A 26,310-nucleotide genomic window follows, 5' to 3' on the forward strand; every position below is an offset into this window, starting at 1 on the left:
TGTGTTTGACTAAAGCAGCTCTTTCCAGAAAGGCATCCAGGCTTGATTCGAAAACTTCAAGAGATGGAGAATCCACCATGGCTGTTGGTGGCTTTTGCCCAATAATCACCCTCAGTGTTAAAACAAAGCGGGCCTTATTTCTCATTTGAATTTGTCTGGCTTTAACTTCCAGCCATTAGTTTCTGTTCTGCCTTTCTCTTCTAGACTAAAGAGCTCTTTAGCAGATGATATTTTTCTCCCCCTGAAGCATAGGCGCCGGCTTCCTCCAGGCCCAGGGGGTGCTTAACCCCCCCACTCAACCCCAGGCCCTGCCCCTTCCCCCACCCACTCCACCTCTTCCCACCCAGTTCTAGCCCCTCCTCCCAAGCATGCCCCATCCCCACTCCTCCTCGTCACTCCCAGAGCCTCCTACACACCACAAAACAACTGATCGCAGCAGGCGGTAGGTGCTGGGAGAGAGGGGGAGGCGCTGATCGGTGGCGCAGATTTTTTTCTTAGAGACTAACAAATTTATTAGAGCATAAGCTTTCGTGAGCTACAGCTCACTTCATCGGATGCATTCCGATGAAGTGAGCTGTAGCTCACGAAAGCTTATGCTCTAATAAATTTGTTAGTCTCTAAGGTGCCACAAGTACTCCTTTTCATTTTGCGAATACAGACTAACACGGCTGCTACTCTGAAACCTGTCAGATTTTTTTCTGTGGGTGCTCCAGCGCTGGGGTCGGTGCCTATGCCCTGAAGGTATGTATGCACTAACCAAGTCGCCTCTTCTTTTGGATAAACTAATTGAGCTCATATATATATATATATATATATATATATATATATATATATATAATTTTATTCTCATAGCAAAATGACTGATCAAGAATTATTATTTTATCAACTACAATTGGTTAATAACATAATAAAAGCATCCTGTTAGATTGGTTAATAGTTAAATCACACGGTGTTTTAATTTTTTGTGCTGCAAGGAGCTGCAGGAGACATTAAACAGCCACTTGCGGCTCACAAGCCTCAGTCTGAGTACCACAGGGGTGTGTGTGTGTGTGTGTGTGTGTGTGTGTGTGTGTGTGTGTGTGTGTGTGTGTGTGTGTGTGTGTGTGTGTGTGTGTATGGGTATGTTTTGCAGTTATTAAATGTGAAACCTATCATGGGACAGAATTCCTAGAAAAGCAACTGACCTGGGTCATTGCCATATAAACATCATTCTATCCATCACCATATATGGGAGGGATAATTAGGAACTCTCCATGCTGAAGCCGGTTATGCTCCTCAACAGAATAAATTGCTGATGACTCAGGCTGCTTTCGACACACATGGCTTCTTGAGCGGCAGTGCTAAGTGAGTTCGGTTTCACCCTTGTTGTGCCAAACGCAATGTATAATAGCCGATGATTCTCAGTGAGGGAAGGTGCATGCCTGGGCTCAAAGGAACTGCCATCTGGGATTGAAGCAGTGGTAGATCCTATGTCTGACAGAGGCCAGTATTAGCTGGTTCAGAGGCAGGTGCAAGAAATCCTAATATAAGTTAAGGGGTACCCTGTCTACTGGATTCCCCCTCAATTAGAGGTTGGTTTACACCCGCAAGCATGAGGGCTTATATCACTGTGCACTGAGGGGTGTACTACCTCGAGACGGCATGGTATGGAGCCGACAGCCAAGAGAGCTGGGGTGCAGTCAAGGAGCCCCCAGCTCTGGGCTATATAAATTGGAAAAGGAAGCTGAGCAAGGAAGGAGGGAGTAGGAGCCATGCTGGCTGCTATAGGGTGCAAGCCCCCCGGTCACTAGCCTGACCTGGGCCCTCGTGACTTTGTTCAGAGTAGAAGTTTGGTTGCTCCAACTCAAGGCTCTGTGGTAAGGACCCTGTGATCTGGGTTCAGCGGCTCCTCCCCTGGCGTGACACCGAAGGGAAAGGGAGAAACCTGCCTGCTCAGTTTGTTAAACATAAAATTACGGCTACACTGTAATTAGACGCCCGTGGCTGGCCCGTGCCAGCTGACTTCGGCTCGTGGGGCTTGGGCGAAAGAGCTTTTTCACTGTGGGGTAAAGGTTTGGGCTGTAGGACCTTGCGGGGTGGAATTGTCCCGAAACTCAGGCTTGCAACCAGAATGTCTACACTGCAAATAAAGACAGGTTTCAGAGTAGCAGCCGTGTTAGTCTGTATTCGCAAAAAGAAAAGGAGGACTTGTGGCACCTTAGAGACTAACACAAAGTGAAACTATTTCCCCATGTTATTTCTCCCCCCCACCCCACACTGTTCCTCAGATGTTCTTGTTAACTGCTGGAAATAGCCTACCTTGCTTGTCACCATGAAAGGTTTTCCTCCTCCCCCCCACCCCGCTGCTGGTGATGGCTCATCTTAAGTGATCACTCTCCTTACAAAGAAAAGGAGTACTTGTGGTACTTTAGAGACTAACAAATTTATTAGAGCATAAGCTTTCGTGAGCTACAGCTCACTTCATCGGATGCATTTGGTGGAAAAAAAAAGTGTTTTTTTTTTCCACCAAATGCATCCGATGAAGTGAGCTGTAGCTCACGAAAGCTTATGCTCTAATAAATTTGTTAGTCTCTAAGGTGCCACAAGTACTCCTTTTCTTTTTGCGAATACAGACTAACACGGCTGCTACTCTGAAACTCTCCTTACAGTGTGTATGATAAAACCCATTGTTTCATGTTCTCTGTGTGTGTATATAAATCTCCCCACTGTATTTTCCACCAAATGCATCCGATGAAGTGAGCTGCAGCTCACGAAAGCTTATGCTCAAATAAATTTGTTAGTCTCTAAGGTGCCACAAGTACTCCTTTTCTTTTTACTGCAAATAAACAGCTCCTTACCGCAAGCCCTGTGAGCCCGTCAGCTGGCACAGACCAGGCACATAGTTTTAATTGCAGTGAAGATATACCTGGATCGGTGGGCAGCGATTGATCCAGCTGGGATAAATCTAGTCTAGATGTGATAAATCGACCTCCGAGAGGTGCAGGCGGAGTCGACGGGGAGCAGCAGCAATGGACACACCACGGTGAAGACATCACAGTAAGTCGATCTAAGTACGTTGACTTCAGCTACGTTATTCTTATAGCTGAAGTTGCGTAACTTAGATCGATTTTTCCCCCCTCCCCCTCCACCCCCCTAGACCAGGGCTAAGAGAACTAGGAACTTTGCTAGATGGGATTGGTTCACAGGCCTTCTTAAAAGGAACCTGGGTTTTTTTTGTTAATTTGTTTTTTGCCTCCCCTTTCTCAGATTCTCTATACGCTTCTCCATTTTTATTTACTCCTATTCAGTATAACAGTGGATGGTCTCGTTTGCCACGGAATTCTCCAAACCTTTTCGAATCTTGCTGTGCTTTAGTTCACAATAGCTTAGGCCTGTGCTTCTCAACCAGGGATACATGTATCCCTAGGGGTACACAGAGATCTTCCAGGGGATACATCAATGCATCTAGATATTTGCTTAGTTTTACAACAGGCGACAGAAAATGGGCACTAGTGAAATCAGTGCAAACTAAAATTTCATACAAACAGTGACTTGTTTATACTTCTCTGTATACTATACACTGAAATGTAAGGAAATGAACTGGAATATGAATATTGGAATATTTTCTAATTGTATGGTAAAAATAAGAACGTCAGCGATTGTTCAGTACTTGTGCGCTCTGACGCTTTTGTATTTTTATGTCGTTTTTAAGTGAGGTGAAAGTTGGGGGTACACAAGACAAATCAGACTCCTGAAAGGGGTACAGGAGTCTGGAAAGGTAGAGAGCTACTGGCTTAGGCCAATGAGTTCCATTGACAAATTGAAAAGAATTCCTTAAATGCACAGAGCACTTTTCATCTCAGAGGATCCAAACCCCCAAGGCACTTCCCCCAACCTCTGAAATGCAGCTGCCTCTGGGGGTGGAAGGTAGCAGCAGTCTAACTAGCACAGAAAATGCGTGACAGAAAATGAGAACAATATGGAATCCAGCTGAAACTAAAGGAGAAAAGGCATGTAAGCAGGATGCAATGACCAGCATTGCCATTGGTTAAGGAGAAATAATACCAACATGCATATAGCAATAATTCATTGATTAACTGAACCAGTCCTTGGGAATAGGCCCTGAGAAGAAAGGCAGATCCTGGGGGATTTGAGAGAAGCTGAGTGAGTTGAGAAGGGGAACATTCCATTCGAATAACTGGATGCCATCTGTTAAATCTGGATTTATTGTGATTAATACAACAGGAGCATCGACGAGCCCTAACCAGGTTTGATTCCCCCCCTGTTTGTCACTTGATCCACCCCCATGCTGAGACTGCATGGGCTTTACCACTCCAATCTGTGATGCTAGTGTGCTTAACATTCCCGTAACATGTAGATTTAAGCATGCATTATACTCAGGGGTTAGTTCTTGTATGGGAAGTTAGTGATCCTCTACTCAAGCTCCGGGAAGGTTTTCTTTGCTGCCATATGGCCTGATTCAATGCCCCCTGTAACCACTGGGGTCCAGATCCTCAAAGTAGGTATTTAGATTCCTAACTGTGGTTGCTTTCAGTGAGAATTAGGCACCTAAATGGTCATTGGATTAGGTTTATAGGGACCTGAAATCCTTGTATGGTGTGGCCACACTTTGTGATTTCCCCTAACCTTCTTCCCCTATGTGATGGGGCATCTGCTCACACTGGCCCATAAGGGGTTAATAGAGCTGTAGGGAGCCTGCACAGGAGACAGCCAATTAGAGATGGGCTGCGAGGAGCAGCCAATCAGGGCCAGGCAGGCCCATATAAAAAGGGCTGCAGGGCAGAGCAGCTTCAGTTGCTCCCTGGAGCTTGAGGATGAGGACTTGCTGCTTTGCAGGAGGAGGAAAGATGGTACCTTGGACAGAGCAGTGCTGGGCAGGATTGGGGAGTGAGAGCAAACTCCTGGCTGGCTGCTAAGACTAGCATAGAAAGGCCTGGAGATAAGAGCAGAGAAGGTGCTAGGGCTGTGGGGAAGTGGCCCAGAGAAGTAGACTGTGGGGTTGGAGGGAACACAGCACATGGCTGCCATCTACAGGGTCCCTGGGCTGGGATCTGGAGAAGTGGGTTGGCCTGGGTCCCCTCCCCCTACCACTGAGGAAGCGGCTGGCCTGTCAGACTGCAGTACTGTGCCCCAGAAGAGGATGCCACGGTCCTTGGAGCAACACAGGTCCAGAAGCAGAAGTGACAGTGGGCAAGACACCACCGAGAGCCAACGTACCAACCTGTGGAGCTGGTCTGTAAGATGACCATCAGGAGGTGCTAGCATGGTGAGTCACACCCTAACTCCCACTTCCAATGGAAGTGGGCTGTGGAAAAATAAGCCACATCAACTTTCCCTGCTGCTGAGCCACTAATGTCAGGAGCTTTAGCTATGTGCTATATAACTTAGCAGGGCCTGGTATCTGGTAACTACAATGCTCTAAATATTCTATGTTCTAATATATTATATATTTGTAGGAATTCCTAGAAAAGCAACTGACCTGGGTCATTGCCATGTAAACATCATTCTATTCATTAACATTTATCTAGGAGGGAAACTCTCTGTAGTGAATCTTCTTCTGATCCTCAACAAGAAAAGGAGGACTTGTGGCACCTTAGAAACTAACAAATTTATTAGAGCATAAGCTTTTGTGAGCTGCATCCGATGAAGTGAGCTGTAGCTCACAAAAGGTTATGCTCTAATAACTTGTTAGTCTCTAAGGTGCCACAAGTCCTCCTGTTCTTTTTATGGATACAGACTAACATGGCTGCTACTCTGAAACCAGATCCTCCACAGAATCAATTGCTGATGACTCAGGCTGCTTTCGACACTTGGCCTCTTGACAGGTTTCAGAGTAGCAGCCGTGTTAGTCTATATTCGCAAAAAGAAAAGGAGTACTTGTGGCACCTTAGAGACTAACAAATTTATTAGAGCATAACCTTTTGTGAGCTACAGCTCACTTCATCGGATGCAGCTCACAAAAGCTTATGCTCTAATAAATTTGTTAGTCTCTAAGGTGCCACAAGTACTCCTTTTCTTTTTGGCCTCTTGAGTGGCCTTAGCTCAACTTCACCCTTGTTATGCAACCATTAGCTATAACAGCAGGTAATTCTCAGAAAGGGAGTGTGGGTGACCTGGCTCATGGGAACTGCTGTCTGGGATCAAAGCAGTGATAGGATCCTATGTCTGACAGTAGCCAGTAGCAACTGCTTCAGAGAAAGTTGCAAGAAACCCTAACGTGAGTTAAGCTGTCTTCGGGGGTGGATTCTTCCTAACCCTCTCAGTTAGAGGTTGGTTTATGCCCTGAAGCATGAGGGCTTATATCACCATGTGATGGGGTGTACTATCCCTAAAAGGTACAGTCTGGAGCAAAGTTCCCTCTAATTTTTGACAGGCCATGTGGGCAAAAAATTTCTTCTGTGCAAATTGTTTTGCTTCTGTGCAAACTTTTGTGTGAGTGGTGTTTCGCTGTGTGCGCAGGGTTTAGGATCTGTGTGCATGTGCACAGCTTAGAGGGAACAGTGGTCTGGAGCAGATAACCCAGGCAGCTGGACCGCAATCAAGGTGCCCCTCGCTCTGACCTGGGGGCTGGGCTATATAAACAGGAAGAAGGAAACTGAGCAAGGGAGGAGGGACTAGGAGCCATGCTGGCTGCTATAGGGTGCAACCCCCCAGATCACTAGCCTGACCTCGGCCCTCATGCCTTTGTTTTTCAGAGTAGAAGTTTGGTTGCTCTGACTCAAGGCTGTGCGGTAAGAGCTGTATGATCTGGGCTCAGCGGCTCTGCCCCTGACCTGATGCCAAAGGGAAAAAGAGCCTGTCTGTGCACTTTGTTTAATAATAATAAGGGCTGAATGTACAGTGACACAGCGACATCAGTAATGCAAAATCCCACGCCCCCTTAGAGACATAGCTATGCTGGTGTAGACAGCGCTTGGTCGACGGAAAGAATTCTTCCGTTGAACTAACTACCATCTCTTAGGGAGGTGGATTAACTACAGTGACAGGAGAACCCCTCCCGTAGCTGTAGTGAATGTCTACACTCAAGCACCACAGTGGCACAGCTTTAGTTTGTTTTAAGTGTAGGCATAGTCTAAGAGAACTAGGAATTTCGCTGGCTGGGGTTGGTTAGGAGGCCTTCTTAAAGGGGATATGTTGGTTTCTTTTGCTAATTTTGTTTTGGCCTCACCTCTCTTGGATCCTCTACACACGTCCACATTTTTATTTCCTCCTGTGTATTCTAATCTTCCATAGATTTCAGAGTAGAAGCCATGTTAGTCTGTATCTGCAAAAAGAACAGGAGTACTTGTGGCACCTTAGACTAACACATTTATTATAGCATAAGCTTCCATGAACTACAACTCACTTCATTGGATGCATAGAATGGAACATGTATACAGATAAGTTGGAAACGGAGTACTTGTGGCACCTTGGAGACTAACACATTTATTTGAGCATAAGCTTTCGTGAGCTACAGCTCACTTCATCAGATTGGAAGTTACCATACAAATTGTGAGAGACTAATTAGTTAAGATGAGCTATTATCAGCAGGAGGGGGAAAAAAAAAGAACTTTTGTAGTGATAATCAAGATGGCCCGTTTAGACAGTTGACAAGAAGGTGTGAGGATACTTAATTTAAGGAAATAGATTCAATATGTGCAATGACTCAGCCACTCCCAGTCTCTATTCAAACCCAAGTTAATGGTATCTAGTTTGCATATTAATTCAAGCTCGGCAGTTTCTTGTTGGAGTCTGTTTTTGAAGCTTTTCTGTTGCAAAATTGCCACCCTTAGATCTTTTACTGAGTGGCCACAGAGGCTGAAGTGTTCTCCTACTGGTTTTTGAATGTTATGACTTCTAATGTCAGTTTTGTGTCCATTTATTCTTTTGCATAGAGACTGTCCGGTTTGGCCAATGTACATGGCAGAGGGGGATTGCTGGCACACTGGTAGATGTGCAGGTGAACGAGCCCCTGATGGCGTGGCAAATGTGATTAGGTCCTATGATGGTGTCTCAAACCTTTTCAAATCCTGCTCTTGTTCTCAGTCACAGATGGGCCATAAGCCATTGTAGGCAATTGCATCACAGCATTGCCTCCATAAACATATCAAGTTCAGTCTTAAAACAAGTTAGGTTTTTGCCCCTACTACTGCTCTTGGAAGGCTGTTCCAGAACTTCACTCCAGCTTTGTTGATGAAGTGAGACCCAGTTAGCAGAACAACACCTTGTTGCGTAGTGAACTCTAGTCATCAAAGTGAGATTTAGGCCCAGATTTTAACTTCAGAAGTATTTAGGCACCTAACTCTCCCTGAAATTGATGGGAGTTATGTGCTTAAGTACTTTTGAGGATCTGGGTCCGCACATCTGGAGTGAGACCCAAACACCAGAGCAAGGCCCAGTTGCCATATTGCCAACCTCAAATGCTCAAAATTAATTAGCCAGACCCCCCAAGCATCATGAAATTGGCTTAAAACTAATGCAGTTTTTCAAGAATAATAAGTTTGGAGTTTTACTTATTCAACTCCTGGTTTCTAAGCCTTTAGGCTGCACTCTACATTTTCAAGCTTTTCTCTACAACCACAAGGACTAGAAAATTATTTTTCATTTGCAATGAAAGCTGAGATTCTATGCAGTCTCTTGAGGCTGGGAGCTGAGGCTTTAAGAAATTCACCAAATATCACAAGATCCATGATAAAATTGCGACAGTTAGCAACAGTGCGGTTGCCATAATAAGACCAAAGTAAGGCTTTACGGTCACCTGAGTGAGCCCTAGCTCTCCGATTGAGACCTAATGGCTAGAATAAAGCCATGTGTACACTACCGCAGTAAGTTGACACAGAGGCACTGACTTCTGCTCACACTGGTGGGTGCTTGACCCTGACTCTGCCCCTACCCTGCCCCCATTCCAACACCTTCCCCAAAGTCTCCGCCCCCTCCCTGCCCCTATTCAGACTCCTTTCCCAAATCCCTGTCCCAGCCCCACCTCTTTCCTGCCTCCTCCCCTGAGCGCGCCACATTCCTGCTCCTCCCCCCTCCCTCCTGGAGCTTGCTACACCCCTAAACAGCTGTTTGGCGGTGGCAAGGGCTGGGAGGTAGACAGAGGGGTGGGGATGTGGTGTGCTCAGGGGAGGAAGTGGAGGTGAGGTGGGGAGGAGAGCTTGGCTCCCAGTGGGTGCAGAGTACCCACTAATTTTTCTCTGTGGGTGCTGCAGCCCCAGAGCACCCACAGAGTCAGCGCCTATAAGTTGACCTACGCTATGCAACTCCAGCTACATGAATAATGTAGCTGGAGATGACATACCTTAGGTTGAGTTAGCACAGGGTCTACACCGCATGGGGTTGACGGGAGAAAATCTCCCATTGACTTACCTTACTCTTCTCGTTTGGGGTAGAGTATAGGTTGATTGGACAGCGATCTGCAGTTGATTTGGTGGGTCTTCACTACACCTACTAAATCGGCTGCGGGCGGATCAGTCTCCGAGCGTTGATCCCAGCTGTAGTGTAGACCTGCCCTTAAGTAGGTCTTCTGGTTGCCCAGCCTTTCTGAAATCTAGGCCCCTAGTGACTTTTGAATCAGAGGAATGCAAAAATGATCAATAACTAAAAACTAGATCAAGGAGAAATTTTTTTGGCGAATAGTAAATTCACCAAACAATGCATTTTTCAAGGCATTTGAAACACGTCATTAGTTCAGGTCAAATTTGGCAGTTTCAGCTGAAAAATATTTTGGAAATGACAACCATTTTGACAGTTTCAAAACAACTTTTTCAGGCTAGAAAAAATGTTGATTTGAATCAACATTTGAAACGTTTTGTTTGACCCACATGGATTTTTTTTTTGCAGTTTTTCATTTAGTTGAGAAAAATAAAAAATTCTGCTTTACTTTAAAGTGAACCACATTTCCCCCCCTCCAGTGGTTCTGCCACTGAAACACAAAATCAATTATTTGCTCAGCTCTTCTGAAACCTTTCAAAGTTGCCCATGCAACTTTCCTCTAAAATCCCGAATGCGACATCAACTAACGTACACAATGCTATGATTTGGAGCCAACTTTTCTCCAGCTCTGGTTTGCGTTGATTGGCAGATCCATACTTGCAGCAATGTAACCTCACTTTCTTTGGCAGGTTTCAGAGTAGCAGCCGTGTTAGTCTGTATTCGCAAAAAGAAAAGGAGTACTTGTGGCACCTTAGAGACTAACAAATTTATTAGAGCATAAGCTTTCGTGAGCTACAGCTCACTTCATCGGATGCATTTGGTGGGAAAAAAAAAAGTGGTTTTTTTTTTTTCCACCAAATGCATCCGATGAAGTGAGCTGTAGCTCACGAAAGCTTATGCTCTAATAAATTTGTTAGTCTCTAAGGTGCCACAAGTACTCCTTTTCTTTCTTTGGCACTTCTTTGATTCTTCATCGTTTTTAATCTCTGCTGCCAAAACCCTAGATTAATGATCTGCCCACAGTAATTTGAATGCCATTCTAATTATGGCTGCCAGGGGATTGATCTCTTGCCATATACTTTGCCTGATTCCTTCCTGCTGTGTATTCTGCAGTTCATTCCATTCGACACTCTTCTGCTTGCCCTCATTTCTCTGCTCTTCCAACTACTTTTTTCATTTGAAGAAATTTTACCTGCCCTTTTGGTCAGTTACAATGATTGCTGTTACCTGTATCGTCTATAGATTGCTGGGGTAATCTACCCTAGATTTTTTTCACCAGGACTCTGAAATCCATTCCAGATTTTTCCACTCAGCCCAGTGCATGCTGGAGCAGGACTCTGGGAATACTCTGTGGCAGAGTAGGGAGTGGGGCGGATTGACCTGGGAATGTTGCATGGGAGCTTTACTGGGACTGTCTGCATTGGTGATGGGGATATCGGGGTATAACTTCACTTGTGGGACGATACCTGAGCCCAGGAAGGGGGTTGGGGCTAGGTGACACCTTCTGCCCAGGAAACTGGACAAAGGCTGGAGGAGGATCTAGGAGGATGCTGGGGGAGATGGGTGGAGGGGGTTTCAGTTTGGAGCTGGCTGGGGAAAGAGAGGGAGGCCCAGACCTGGGGTCTGGCCTCCCTGGCCCCAAGATGGACCTGACTGAGGGGTCCTGTTTCCTGTACCTACAAGCTCTGTTTTGGTCTGTTCCTGCCGTCAAATAAATGTTCTTTGTTACTGGCTGGCTGAGAGTCACGTCTGACTGCGGAGTTGGGGGGTAGAGGGCCCTCTGGCTTCCCCAGGAGCCCCACCAGTGTGGACTCGCTGTGGGAAGCACACAGTGTAAAGAGGGGATGCTGAATGCTCTGAGGTCAGCCCCAGGAAGGTGGAAGCTGTGTAAGCTTCTTGCCCTGAAAACAGTTTGCTCAGAGAGAGGAGGCTCCCCCAGCGTCCTGACTGGTTTCCTATGGAGCAGTTCCTGAGCATCGCCCAGGAACTCTGTGACTGCCCCCCCCCCCATTGTTCCTCAGACGTTCTTGTTAACTGCTGGAAATGGCCCACCTTGATTATCACCATAAAAGGTTTTCCTCCTCCCCCCACCTCCTGCTGGTAATAGTTCATCTTAAGTGATCACTCTCCTTGCAGTGTGTATGATAAAACCCATTGTTTCATGTTCTCTGTGTGTGTATATAAATCTCCCCACTGTATTTTCCACCAAATGCGTCCGATGAAGTGAGCTGTAGCTCATGAAAGCTTATGCTCAAATAAATTTGTTAGTCTCTAAGATGCCACAAGTACTCAGGATCAGTAAAACTCAGAATTATAAATCCCTCTCCAGTACTGTATTTCAGTGACTTGATTATAGGCGCTCCCTTAGTAGCCTGGCACACAATAGTTGTTGCTACTGTTTATTGCCAGTTTAGCTTTTTGTCCTCCTTGTCAATTAGCCTGGCACAAGGAATGATGGATTTGTGATTAAGGCACCAGTTGGGGCACTCTGACTTCAATGCCTCGCTCTGCCACAGATTTCTACTGTGAGCTGGGGCAAGTCATGTGATCTTCCTATGGTGGAATTCTCCATCTGTGAAATGAGGATAGTTATGTTTCCTTTGTCTGTCTTGTCTATATAGATTGTAAGTTCTTTGGAGCAGAGACTTGCTCTTACAATGTGTTTGTAGACAACACGCTCCAAGGGGCAGTGCCGCCCAGAGGATTCAGGGGGCCTGGGGCAAAGCAATTTTAGGGGCCTCTTCCATAAAGAAAAGTTAGTTTTGCTGCCCCAAGTGGCGAAGAAAAAAAAGAGAAGAAAAACCCAAGTCATGCCACTGAAGAAAGAGGACAGGAGGACCTGCCGCCGAATTGCCGCAGAAAGACTCACGCCGGATTGCCACCAGAATTGCCCCCACCCTGTCTGCGGGGCCTGGGGCAAATTGCCCCACTTGCCTGCCCCTCTGGGTAGCCCTGCCAATGGGATCTTGATTGGCATTTTTAGGGGCTATGTTAATACAAAATAATAAATAGTAATTGTCATTTGCTGTCTCTCCAAGCACCTACATCCTTTTTTAAAGCTCCCCTCTTTTCCCCCAGGAAGCTTCCAACTCTGTTCTGCTGGATCAGAAATTCAACTCCCTGGCCCTGCAAGATATCTCACCACCATGGCTAAAAACCCTGGATGTGTGCCACAGAGATGAGATTCTATTTCTGTAGATAAAAAATCTGCTACTTCTCTCCCACAGCAGAACAAATTATTTAGCTTCACTTGGTGTTTGCACAATCTCACTCACGCTCTTGGTGCCCGAAAAGTATTGTCGTAAGTAAAATAACCAGTAATAAAATGATTCTAGTAATTAGTGTCTTGGCCCCTGGTGAGGAATGCAATAATCCCAAAGTGTAGGCCAGTAAAATCACGGCATAGCACCATCATTTATTATTGCATCTCTGACCTACAGCAGTCAGGCATAAGCCACCAGAAGTGGAGCTGCAGAACCTATGTGATAATGTTGGCAAAGCTGCTAGTTATTTTACAGGAATGCTGTCACCTGCTGGCAAGACCTTGACCTGACAATGCTGCCAGATCCACTTGTGATGCAAAACTGATCATCTCATCTATCAGCCTGCATAGTTCTCTATCCATCATGACAACACCTAACTCTTATGTAGTACTGTCTATCCATAGAACTCAAAGCTAAGGGTTCTCCAGCTGTATGGGCATTCTTGATCAAGGCCATTGCTAGCGATCCCGGTGAATGTAAGGTGTGATATTTGACTTCCACATCAGTTACTTATGAAGTGAGCTGTAAATCACGAAAGCTTATGCTCAAATACATTTGTTAGTCTCTAAGGTGCCACAAGTACTCCTTTTCTTTTTGCAGATACAGACTAACACGGCTGCTACTCTGAAACTTCCCATAAAGGTGTAGATGTATTTTTAGGGATGACTTGTCCATCTGAGCCATTGGGCTGAATTGCCAAAGGATTTTTTTTTTTGTAGGCACAACATTAAGGGGCACAACATTCAGGGGGCTGTTTCTACTCAAGTAGGTCTCCACGCTATTTATCGGATTTTGATAACACCGTTCATCCTAGTAGCTGTTCAAGGCCTGCAAAGCTCTGTTCACAATGGATCCAGCAATTCTCTCCCTGTTTCTAAATCATGAAATACCCCCTTATCCCTCTAAAATGTGGGGCATAAATAAAATAGCTGGTGATGTGGCATGCCATGAAGCTTTAATTGGCACTAGGTTGAGGTTGGTTGACCTGCCTGACACTATAGAATCATAGAATACTAGGGTTGGAAGAGAGCTCAGGAGGTCACCTAGCCCAATCCCCTGCTCAAAGCAGGACTAATACTAACTAAATCACACTTGCATTTTCTCTACTTGTGACTATTGCAATCATCCCTCGCTCACTGTAATGGAAAAATTATCTCTCCCACACAGCATAGCGTGACTTGAAGACGCTTCCTAGTTAGGAGGCGGTAACTATCTCCTGGGCAAAATGAAGTGGGAGGCCATAGGCTCCAGTGTTTACAGGAAATGAGTTCCAAGATCTACTCCAGTCTCTAAAAGAAAAGGAGTACTTGTGGCACTTTAGAGCCTAACAAATTTATTTGAGCATAAGCTTTCGTGAGCTACAGCTTACTTCATCGGATGCATCTCACGAAAGCTTATGCTCAAATAAATTTGTTAGTCTCTAAGGTGCCACAAGTCCTCCTTTTCTTTTTGCGAATACAGACTAACATGGCTGCTACTCTGAAACTCCAGTCTCTGATGCTACCTTGCTAGTTAATAATTAACCCACTAATTATTAATTAGCATTAGTTACCCAGTCTTCTCCTTGCTCTGGAGCAAGATTTAACCCCACCTCAGGGAGTACATTCTCTTGACTCATATTTGAAAAAGAATCATAGCCACTGAGTTTAGAGAAGGAAAACTCCTAGCAGGCCGCTTCCGTCTGCCACTGCATGGCACTGGATTCGCACGTGTGGGCCCGGTCACAGGATTGGGGCCTAATTGCTTCTTTCCTTTTGATTACCTAGTGCACTGCCTGTCCTTTTTAGGCCTTGCAAGCAGCTGCCCACTGCCAGAGTGCAACAGCTGCATGGACCCCTACTGAAATCAGTGGGTTTTAGCTCACAAAAGCTTATGCTCAAATAAATGTGTTAGTCTCTAAGGTGCCACAAGTACTCCTTGTTCTTTTTGCATAGGTGCAGTGATTCAGCTGCACAGAGCAGGTTGCAAGATCAGGGCTTTAGCCTTTAAGCTCTTCAAGACAGTCCCCACCTTGATCTTTGGGTTTGCATAGCAGTGAGCGCATTGTCAGTGCCAAACAAGTAGCAGCTAAACAAAAATCAATCAAGGGAGCGATGCAGAATCTCACAGGAAAGGCAAAATCCTCCAGCATGCAATAGGGCTAGGTTAAAGTTTTCAAATTTGAGTGATCAAAGGCATCTAAAATCTATATGTAAGCAATTCATTCAATGTGCTGGTTGTTTTTTTTTGTTTTTTTTTTTAAGGTGTTGAGTGCTCCCGTCCACTTATTTAGGCACCTAAATATGGATGGATGTGCTTCACTGAAGTCTTTAAACCATGATTTGAGGACTTCAATAGCTCAGACATAAGTTAGGGGTTTGTTACAGGAGTGGGTGGGTGAGATTCTGTGGCCTGCGTTATGCAGGAGGTCAGGCTAGATGATCATAATGGTCCCCTCTGACCTTAAAGTCTATGATTTTGGACCCCCAACTTTGCAAAACCTTGGTTTGAATACTTTTACTGACAACCACTGTATATAATACTTTGCTGAGGGACAGACAGCTCGATTAGCACTTTTATTTTTAACTTTCAGTGCCACCATGTGGGCATGTTTATACACTCATTTGTAGGTCATAATCCAGAATGCCAAAGCATAAAGATTCATTTAAGGATAATGTCAAACACCATGTACATTAGCAGCTGCGTCACTTTTTTTTCATCTGAACCTGTACAGCTTGGGGGTGAGAATTTTACTGGGACAGGGAGCGAGGAAGTGGGCTGGGGTGACGTGAGGGGGGTTTTAAGCCACAATGTTCTCTACCCCGGTAAAATGTACAGGGTGTTATTTCCTCCTAACTCCAGCATCCATGATGCTACCTGCTCTGCCACCTCTCCCCACGTCTTTGGACCTCAGTCTACTTAAACAGTGTGTAGGGTGGCCCAGTGATTAAGGGGGCCTGGCCTTTAGCTGATGGAAGGTGGATTCTATTAGGGGGCTTATTCCTTCACCCACTCGCTTCCCTGGTCCTTCTCACATGAACAGAGAGCAACAATACCCAAAGTCCAAAGGTGCAAACAATTCAATGTTTATTGGGGTGAACTTCCAGCAAGCATGATTCCAATGTCCTTCCTTAGTGTCCCCCTTACCAGCTCTGACACTACAGAGCCTTCCTGTGTCCCTGTTCCCATTCCCCCCCTTCTAGCAAAACATGATTCCAATTCCCCCACCCTCATTCTCTGTTCCTATTCCCCCTTACTTCCTGATTGACTGCAGACTATATAATAAAATTTAAGTTCTACTTAGCTATACCTTAACCAATCATTTTACTGAAATTTAACTCACCAGTCCTAACATATTGCCAATTATATCCCACCATCTTAATTGGTTTACACCCAACAAAAGTAATTATACAGTAAACAGAAACAATCATAGAACTAGACAGAAATTATACAGACAAACAATAGGAAAATAGGACTACAGTGAGAGAACAACAAAGAAATGAGGATTTTACATCCCAGCTATTGATAGATGAGTTCTTGCCAGACAGGATGCTATCAAACTAAGTTTCCTTTTACATCTTCTAGGCTCTTCCCTTTCTCTGAAGGAGATAGGCATTATCAGGACAGGATTGTATTCCTAACAGCCCAATAGCACCTTATTTCAGTGTGACTGGTGAGGATGTGACCGCTCCGCTTCCCAGCTTCTGGCTGCCTCTGAACAGGGCCTCAGACTGTCACAAAAAGAAAAGGAGTACTTGTGGCACCTTAGAGACTAACAAATTTATTAGAGCATAAGCTTTCGTGAGCTACAGCAGTGAGCTGTAGCTCACGAAAGCTTATGCTCTAATAAATTTGTTAGTCTCTAAGGTGCCACAAGTACTCCTTTTCTTTTTGTGAATACAGACTAACACGGCTGCTACTCTGAAGACTGTCACAGTAAGAGAAGGCCCTTATACTGGCAGACAGTGATTTTGATTCTTGCTTTTATACCTCTATAACTAGCTAAGTGACAAGAATACATCTAAATTCTTAAAGTATAGACCTTTGCAGACATGCCTGAATATGTATATCCTAACAGAGTCTAGCACTGACTTGCTATGACAGGTCACTTCCCTGCTCCACACCTTAGGGCTTATCTACACATGGCATCAGTAATGTTGTATGTGGGCACTCTTATTCTGGAACATGGAGTTCTTCAGGAATAGCTATTGTGCTTTAAATTCATAGTTAGTACCCATTATGTCTCTGGCGTTTAGGGCAGCAACAAAGCTCTTCCACTCCTGTCTGTTTCTGGCATGTCTTTCAATGGTTCCTCAGCTGTGCTCCGGGTTTTTCAGCTCGGCTTCCACAGCTCTTCGCCATGTTGTTTTCGGGCGGCCTCGTTTTCACTTGCCTTCAGGTGACCCTCTTATTGCTATTCTGGTAATGGAATCCATTTCGATCCAAAGCACATGGTCAAGCCATCTCCAATGCCTCCTGGGTAATGATAGTGCTCGTATTTGCTTGGCTGCACTGTGTGACTAGGTCTTAGTTTGAGCTTGTTCTGGGCCAAAAGAGGCTTTTTTCTGAGGCAGGTTGTATGGAATGAAGAAAGGTTGGACATGTCATACATTGTCATGCTCCAGCATTCTGCACTATAGTGTTGAAAGTATGCATCTGCTCTGATAAATCTTGGTTTTGGTGTTGTGTTTTGATGATTTCCAGATTGTATTTAAACTCCTGAAGGTGGTCCTGGCTCTATTGATTCTGTTCATGCTCTATCTTAATTTAATTTTAAAATTAACTTTCAGGTGTAGACAAACTCTTACTTTCCCTTCTTTGCCCTTTGTCTGTCAGTCTATTTAGAATGTAAGCTCTTTGGAGCTACGACTGTCTCTTATTATGGGTTTGTCTACACAGAAAGCTAATCCAGAATAAGATAGCATGTGAATTTAAAGCAGATTAACTATTCCTTGTTAACTCTGTGTGGATGCCCTTATTCTGGAATAAGAGTGCCTTGTTCCATATTAGTTTAATTCAAGTGAGTTAAGCTAATTTACAATAAGGAATTTTTGTTCTGGGAATAAGAATGGAGTAACCAATCAGGAACATTAGTCTGGAATAAGCCCAGGTGTAAACAAGGCCTATGCATGCTTCACACAGTGAGACCCTGCTCTCTAGGGTGACCAGATATCCCAATTTTATAGGGACAGTCCTGATATTTGGGGCTTTGTCTTCTATAGGTACCTATTACCCCCGGCCTCCGATCCTGCTTTTTCACATTTGCTGTCCGGTCACCCTACTGCTCTCCCTTGGGTTTTGTAGGTCCTACAGGAATAGAAACAATAATAACCCAGGGCTGGCAGGAAGTCCTATAAAGAGACCAAAATCTGGGCATCATAAAGCCTACATTTCCCATTTCAGCAGCACAACTTCCAAAGATGTGTTTTGCGGGGAACCCAATTACTGCTGCACAGGGCCCGGCGGCGCTTTCCTCCCCACCGCCTTCACCCCTCAGCCTCCCCCGCCCTCGCGTCTCTGCTCGCGCACGCGTAGCTCCGCCACACGGAACCTTTCTGCCCCCGGCCAGAAAAGCGTCGGCGCTTGGTACCCCGCCGGGCGGCTGAGCCGAAGGACCGGGCAAGATGGCGGCCCCCATGAGTGAGGGGGCCGAGGGGATGCCCAGCGGCTGCGAGCCCGGGGCGGCCCCTTACGGGAACTTCCCCAATTACTCCCGCTTCCACCCGCCCGAGGGCCGCGTCCGCCTCCTGCCGCCGGCGCTGCTGGGGCGGCTCTTCCCCGCGGGGCCCTCCCCGCTGCTGGGGCTGGACGTCGGCTGCAACTCGGGGGTAAGAGGCCGCCCGGGGCGGGGGGCCCTGGGGTGACGGTAACACGGGATGGGGGGAGACGTGAGGGAGGGGGGCCGAGATAGCATGGGGGGAACGCGGGGGAAGCATGGGGGGCAATGGACTGGGGATAGCACGGGGGAGGGAAAACCAGGGGGTAGCATGGTGGGGCAGTGCCCGGGGGCAACGTGGGGGAGGGAAGACCAGGGGGTAGCATGGGGGGTAGTGCCCAGGGGGCAACATGGTTAGGGAAGGCCATTGGGTAGCATGGTGGGGCAGTGCCCAGGGGGCAACGTGGGGGAGGGAAGACCAGGGGGTAGCATGGGGGGTAGTGCCCAGGGGGCAACGTGGGGGAGGGAAGACCAGGGGGTAGCATGGGGGGTAGTGCCCAGGGGGCAACGTGGGGGAGGGAAGGCCAGGGGGTAGCATGGTGGGGCAGTGCCCAGGGGGCAACGTGGGGGAGGGAAGACCAGGGGGTAGCATGGTGGGGCAGTGCCCAGGGGGCAATGTGGGGGAGGGAAGACCAGGGGGTAGCATGGGGGGTAGTGCCCAGGGGGCAACATGGTTAGGGAAGGCCATTGGGTAGCATGGTGGGGCAGTGCCCAGGGGGCAACGTGGGGGAGGGAAGACCAGGGGGTAGCATGGGGGGTAGTGCCCAGGGGGCAACGTGGGGGAGGGAAGACCAGGGGGTAGCATGGGGGGTAGTGCCCAGGGGGCAACGTGGGGGAGGGAAGACCAGGGGGTAGCATGGTGGGGCAGTGCCCAGGGGGCAATGTGGGGGAGGGAAGACCAGGGGGTAGCATGGGGGGTAGTGCCCAGGGGGCAACGTGGGGGAGGGAAGGCCAGGGGGTAGCATGGTGGGGCAGTGCCCAGGGGGCAACGTGGGGGAGGGAAGACCAGGGGGAACCATGGGGGGTAGTGCCCAGGGGGCAACGTGGGGGAGGGAAGACCAGGGGGAACCATGGGGGGTAGTGCCCAGGGGGCAACGTGGAGGAGGGAAGACCAGGGGGAACCATGGGGGGTAGTGCCCAGGGGGCAACGTGGAGGAGGGAAGACCAGGGGGTAGCATGGTGGGGCAGTGCCCGGGGGCAACGTGGTTAGGGAAGGCCAGGGGGTAGCATGGTGGGGCAGTGCCCAGGGGGCAATGTGGGGGAGGGAAGACCAGGGGGTAGCATGGGGGGTAGTGCCCAGGGGGCAACGTGGGGGAGGGAAGACCAGGGGGTAGCATGGTGGGGCAGTGCCCGGGGGCAACGTGGTTAGGGAAGGCCAGGGGGTAGCATTGGGAGTAGTGCCCAGGGGGCAACGTGGAGGAGGGAAGACCAGGGGGTAGCATGGTGGGGCAGTGCCCGGGGGCAACGTGGTTAGGGAAGGCCAGGGGGTAGCATTGGGAGTAGTGCCCAGGGGGCAACGTGGGGGAGGGAAGACCAGGGGGTAGCATGGTGGGGCAGTGCCCAGGGGGCAACGTGGTGGAGGGAAGACCAGGGGGTAGCATGGGGGGTAGTGCCCAGGGGGCAACGTGGGGGAGGGAAGACCAGGGGGTAGCATGGTGGGGCAGTGCCCAGGGGGCAATACGGGGGAGGGAAGACCAGGGGGAAGCATGGAGGGTAGTGCCCAGGGGGCAACGTGGGGGAGGGCAGACCAGGGGGTAGCATGGGGGGTAGTGCCCAGGGGGCAACGTGGGGGAGGGAAGACCAGGGGGTAGCATGGTGGGGCAGTGCCCAGGGGGCAACGTGGGGGAGGAAAGACCAGGGGGAAGCATGGGGGGTAGTGCCCAGGGGGCAACGTGGGGGAGGGAAGACCAGGGGGTAGCATGGTGGGGCAGTGCCCAGGGGGCAACGTGGGGGAGGGAAGACCAGGGGGTAGCATGGTGGGGCAGTGCCCAGGGGGCAACATGGTTAGGGAAGGCCAGGGGGCAGCATGGTGGGGCAGTGCCCAGGGGGCAATACGGGGGAGGGAAGACCAGGGGGAAGCATGGGGGGTAGTGCCCAGGGGGCAACGTTGGGGAGGGAAGATCGGGGGGTAGTGTGGGGGTGGGGCATGGTGGCGCAGTGCCCAGAGGGTAACATGAGGAAGGGGCAGTGCATGGGAGTAGCATGGTGGAAGGGGAAGATCCTGGGGTAGCATTAGGATTGCCAACCCTCCCGGATTGGCCAGGAGTCTGCCAGAATCGGCCATGATCGCCCGGTGGCTACTGAAACCAAACTGGGAGATTTTAATAGGCCAAAGTCCGGTTGGCGGTGCAGCAGGGCTAAGGCAGGCTCCCTACCTGCCCTGGCTCCGTGTGGCTCCCAGAAGCGGCCGGCATGTTCAGGTCCTAGGCGCAGGGCCAGCCAAGGATTCTCTGTGTTGTGACCCAGCCCGAGCGCCGATTCCGCAGCTCCCATTGGCCGGGAACCACTGGAATCTAGTTTTGCGAATCTAGTTTTGCTTTCTTTTGCCCTAATGCCTGAAAGTTGAAACAATGTTTTGGGATGAAATGAAATGACAGCTGTAGTCCTGACCACTTGTGGTTATTTTAAAATCTCATGGTAATTTTCATAAAGGCTGGTGTTTTGGCAGAATTTTAAGGCTCCTACCTACATTCTATTTCTCTAAATTCCCCCTGAATTTTACCTGGAATATTCTTTGAGAGAGAGATTTTTTTGCCCTGACCTGTGTGTAGATGTGGTGCATTCTACTCCAGAAGTGGCTGTTTTTCTTTAGTACACAGAGAAATGATCCAGTGTATAAGTTGGACCTGGCTTTAAAATGGCATTTGTGGATAAAGAGGACTATATTAGACTGAGAACTGTATTAAAAAAAAATGCATTTGTGTAAAAGTGCTACTTTCCATTCTGCTTTGGATGCATTTGTGTTACAACCATAACAAATGTTTCTTAATCTCCTTGCATTATCTGAGGGATAAGTGAGTGATTCTAGACCTCATTTCAGATGAGCGTTCAAGAGATCAACTAAACATCTGGTCATAAGGCCAGTGTCTAAAACAGGGGTTCTCAACCTTTCTTTCTGAGGCCCCTTCCCCCCCCCCCCAACATGCTATAAAAACTCTATGGTCCACCTGTGCTGCAACAATTTTTTTTCTGCATATAAAAGCCAGAGCCAGCACTGGTGGGTAGCAATCAGGGCAATTACATCGGGTCCTACGCCACAGGGGGCCCTGCGAAGCTAAGTTGCTCAGCTTCAGCTTCGGTCCTGGGTGTCAGGGCTCAGAACTCCAGGCTTCAGAACTGTGCCGCATGAGTTTGTCTTTCTGCCCTGGACCCCAGCGAGTCGGACACTGGCCCTGCATGGTGGACCCCCTGAAACCAGCTCGGGGGCAGGCCTGGACCCCTGGTTGAAAACGGCTGGTCTAAAATACAGAAGCCAATGGGGAAATGTTTGATCACTAGAGGGGCACCGTATCCCTACATAACCTAATACTCTCTTTACTTGCACACTAGAGCTAAACACAGCTGTGTATATTCCTTGGTATCATATCATTTGGGAATTTCACCAGCAACTTTGATGGTAGGAGACACATTCAATGGGACAGCCTGAAAAAGGAAATGGAAGGGAAAGCCCTGACAGTACCCATCTTATGGCTTTATAAATATTTTTCCATAAGTAATTAGGAGGAGGAAGTGCATTATTATCAATATGGCCTTCTAAATCTCTATTCAGGTTATTAGAGACTTTCCGAGGCTTATCTAGAGAGCCAAATATAGCATCCACCTCTCCAAAGGAAGGGGGTATTCAGCAAGATATATATTGGTAGAACTAAGCTTCCCCCATAGTAGTTAGGGTAGGATCCTGGGTGTCAAGGGACCTGGCTTCTGTTCCTGGCTCTGCTGCTGATTTGAGGCATGATTCAAAACCCAGCTGAATCAATGGAAAGGTCCTTGCTGTGTGATCCTGATTAAGTCACTTTAATGCCTCTAAAATGGGGATAACGCACAGGGAGGTTGTGAGGCTTGGATAATGAATGTCTTTGAAAGCCCTTAGAGATCTTCAAATGGAAAGCGCAGTGACATTTTTTTGTCCTGGTTCCAGAAAGGATGAATCCATCAGTGGGTTGCCCTACTCTGCTGGACTTTGAAACCTCAAGATAAATCTGAGACCTGATCCTTATCTCCGTGGGCCCGTATACCTTGGTGATCTGTTACTGAACAGGGCATGCTGAATGAATCCATGCTGTTTTTCCTTCTGCAGGAGCTAAGTGTTGCTCTGTACAGACACCTCCTTGGTCTTCAGAAGAACGAGGCCAGCCCTGATCAGCCTGTTGTTGGAAAGATCCTAAACCTCCTATGCTGTGATATCGATGCAGCACTGATTGAGAGAGCTGAGCGATGCAGTCCCTTTCCTAGCTCCATCTCCTATGCCACCCTGGATGTCATGGATGCTGGTGCCCGGGAGTTATTCTTGAGCTCCTATCTGAGCAGGTTCAGCCGTTCCACTTTTGACATTGGCTTTTGTATGTCAGTGACCATGTGGATCCACCTGAACCACGGGGATGATGGCCTGGTGGAGTTCTTATCCTACCTTTCATCTCTGTGCAAGTACCTGCTTATTGAACCCCAGCCATGGAAGTGTTATAGAGCAGCCGCTCGGCGCCTCCGGAAGCTGGGTAGGAACGATTTTGACCACTTCCGCTCTCTTGCCATCAATGGAGACATGGCAGAGAGGATAACTCAGATCTTAACCGAAGACGGTGCCATGGAACTGGTGTGCTGCTTTGGAAGCACAAACTGGGACAGGAGTCTCTTGCTTTTTAAATCAAAGAGATTGACTCAAAAGCAACTCTGAGAAAGGGCAGCCCTGTGCCTGATATAAAAATCATCCTGCACCCATGCAGAGGGGGTGGGGGAGAGGGAGAGAGAAGTAATGGTCTGAACATAGAACTGGGAGCCAGGAGCTTCTGAATCTGCATCTCTGATCTCGCGCTGATTCCTCTCACCCCTCTCTGCCTCAGTATCTCCATCGGCAGAATGAGGATGATGATTGTGACCTATCTCTTGAGGTGTTCTGTTAAAGTGCTTTTGAAGATAAAAAGTGCCATATAAGTTCTTTGTACATACACAGGTTATTTCATGGAAGGACAGATTTTGTTGAATTAGTTGGGGGTCGGTCCTGCTTTGAGCAGTGAGTTGGACTAGATGACCTCCTGAGGTCCCTTCCAACCCTGATATTCTATGATGGTGCCTTTGCCTTTCCCCAGGGGGTTTTAAGAAAGGAGAACAAAAATACACTTCCATTTATCACATGTGATAATCCGTTTCTCGCCTCATGTAGTATTTTATATAGTTCTGTTTTATGACTGCGCTTCCGAGCTGTTTGTAAGTGATAACTGATGGACAGTTCCAAAAGGGGGTGGATTTGGCTAGCGTTAAGAGCCGTTCAAACAGTATCAAGGCATCTTTGCTGCCATTTGTCTCATAAGGAAACTTCAGCAGTCCGCCAAAGTGTGTGGACTTTGATTGTCCCATGGAATGAAGTTTTTGTGGGGCGTGTATCCATATAATTCTGTAACAAAAGTGAGAGCTCTTTGATAAATAATCTTGAGATAAACTTTTTTTTATTTTTAATCAAACATGCATTTTATTTTTTCTCATCAAACTTTCCACTCAACCAATGAGTGTATCCAATTACATTTTAGGAATCAAGGGTTCTGCTAATGGAGTTTATAGTACAATTGCATAATAAAAGCAATGCCTTTGCCTGTATATTAGTCATAGGAAGATCATTAATACTTCATGAAATCAGGGGGCTTGGTTGAAATATCTTACTTTAAATTAATAGGAAAAAACTATATTTTCAGGTAAGACAGCTCTAATCAAATTTAAAAAGCCTTAAAATGTGGGAAATACAGTTAAGGAATTGTCAAAATATTTTTTTTATATCAAGAAATATTTCAATGCTTTTTAGCAATTCTACGTTTCATTTTTTCTCATTACATTTTCTTTAATGATACTAATGATTTTCAACATATTTCCAATCTTAGCTCTTTTTATTCTTCTATGTATAATAAAGATAGTAAACATTTCTAGTACTTTTGATAATTAGTAAGATTTACATGTATTCTGAAAAAACTGATTAAAAGTATCTTGTTTAATTATAATTTGCACACTTCTTCAAAAATTTTAGGTAGGTGCAAGTTGTAAGGTACTCAAGTTACATGTTCCACTGTTTTCTTACAGTATAGTTGGAGTTAAACCTGGGTATGTATTGTAAGTTATTAGTATCATTAAAGGAAATGTACTGATATAAACAAAGAAAGGGAAAATTGACTGCATTGACACAACCTTGCACTAGGAGGAATTCTTGTCTCACTTTTAATGCAGTTTGGCAGGATGCCACAGTTTACATATCTATATGACACTGGCTTTTTTTTCCTTATTGGAGCGTTATAAGTGACAGTATAATTGTGTGTGTAGTGCATTAAGAAACCCATAATGAGCTTAAATTTTAAACCAAGCCCTGTGACAGCCATACACAGCCAGCTAGAGAGTTCTAAAGGCAAAGGGTGAGCAAAACTAGCTGTTGGAATCTCTGAATAATTATTGGCAAACAAAGGTATATTTCCTTTTGAAGACATGGATGGGCAGGGATCACACAAAATCCTCATGGCTAATGTTCAAAGGCATCCATCAATTGCTGTCAATCATAATAGTTTTCGTTAAATTGTTGCTTTCAGAAATACAAATTTGTTCAAAGAAAAAGTGAAGTAATAGTAATTGACTGTTATAAAACCTCCTTTCACCCAGCAATCCCCAAATCTCTCCCATGCTCTGGTGATCACTTTGCCCCCCACTAAAATGCAGCGACCCATGAGGTTGAACCTATGAGGTGTAGTGCACAATTCTAGAGCACAGCTTAGGACAGAGTGAAGACCACTGTATCCAATCAGAACTCCAAGGAGAAGTGGGGAGGTGATATGTAGTTACCCATGCTGGCCCATGGTCAGCACCTAAAGCAGTGGACGTGTTATTCCTTGACTTTAGCAAAGCTTTTGATATGCTCTCCCACAGTATCCTTGCCAGCAAGTTGAAGTACGGGCTGGATGAATGGACTATAAGGTGGATAGAAAGCTGGCTAGATCATCGGGCTCGATGGGTAGTGATCAATGGCTCCATGACTAGTTGGTAGCCAGTATCAAGTGGAGTGCCCCAGGGATCTGTCCTGGGGCCGGTTTTGTTCAATATCCTTATTAATGATCTGGAGGATGGCGTGTTTGCAGATGACACTAAACTGGGAGGAGTGGTAGATATGCTGGAGGGTAGGGATAGGATACAGAGGGATCTAGAGAAATTAGAGGATTGGGCCAAAAGAAATCTGATGAGGTTCAACAAGGACAAGTGCAGGGTCTTGCACTTAGGATGGAAGAATCCCATGCACTGCTACAACCTAGGGACGGAGTGGCTAGACAACAGTTCTGCAGAAAAGGATCTAGGGCTTACGATGGACAAGAAACTGGATGTGAGTCAACAGTGTGCCCTTGTTGCTAAGAAGGCTAACAGCATTTTGGGCTGTGTAAGTAGGAGCATTGCCAGCAGTTCGAGAGACGTGATCATTCCCCTCTATTCGGCATTGGAGAGGGCTCAGCTGGAGTACCATGTCCAGTTTTGGGCCCCACACTACAAGAAGGATGTGGAAAAATTGGAAAGAATCCAGTGGAGGGCAACAAAAATGACTAGGGGGCTGGAGCACATGATTTATGAGGAGAGGCTGAGGGAACTGGGATTATTTAGTCTGCAGAAGAGAAGATTGAGGGGGGATTTGATAGCTGCTTTTGACTACCTGAAAGGAGGTTCCAAAGAGGATGGATCTAGACTGTTCTCAGTGGTAGCAGATTA

General features: G+C 46.9%; 1 protein-coding gene across 1 annotated transcript; it reads left to right on the plus strand.

Annotated features, from left to right (window-relative positions):
* Positions 1–18,239: 18,239 nt before the first annotated feature.
* BCDIN3D (BCDIN3 domain containing RNA methyltransferase) lies at positions 18,240–24,047 on the plus strand. The gene is made up of 2 exons (XM_038378947.2): positions 18,240–18,484; positions 22,670–24,047. The coding sequence occupies exons 1-2, from the start codon at positions 18,281–18,283 to the stop codon at positions 23,261–23,263; spliced, it is 798 nt and encodes a 265-aa protein (XP_038234875.1). The 5' UTR covers positions 18,240–18,280; the 3' UTR covers positions 23,264–24,047.
* Positions 24,048–26,310: the final 2,263 nt, after the last annotated feature.

Source organism: Dermochelys coriacea, chromosome 20, assembly GCF_009764565.3.
Source record: "Dermochelys coriacea isolate rDerCor1 chromosome 20, rDerCor1.pri.v4, whole genome shotgun sequence".
Lineage (NCBI taxonomy): Eukaryota > Metazoa > Chordata > Testudines > Dermochelyidae > Dermochelys > Dermochelys coriacea.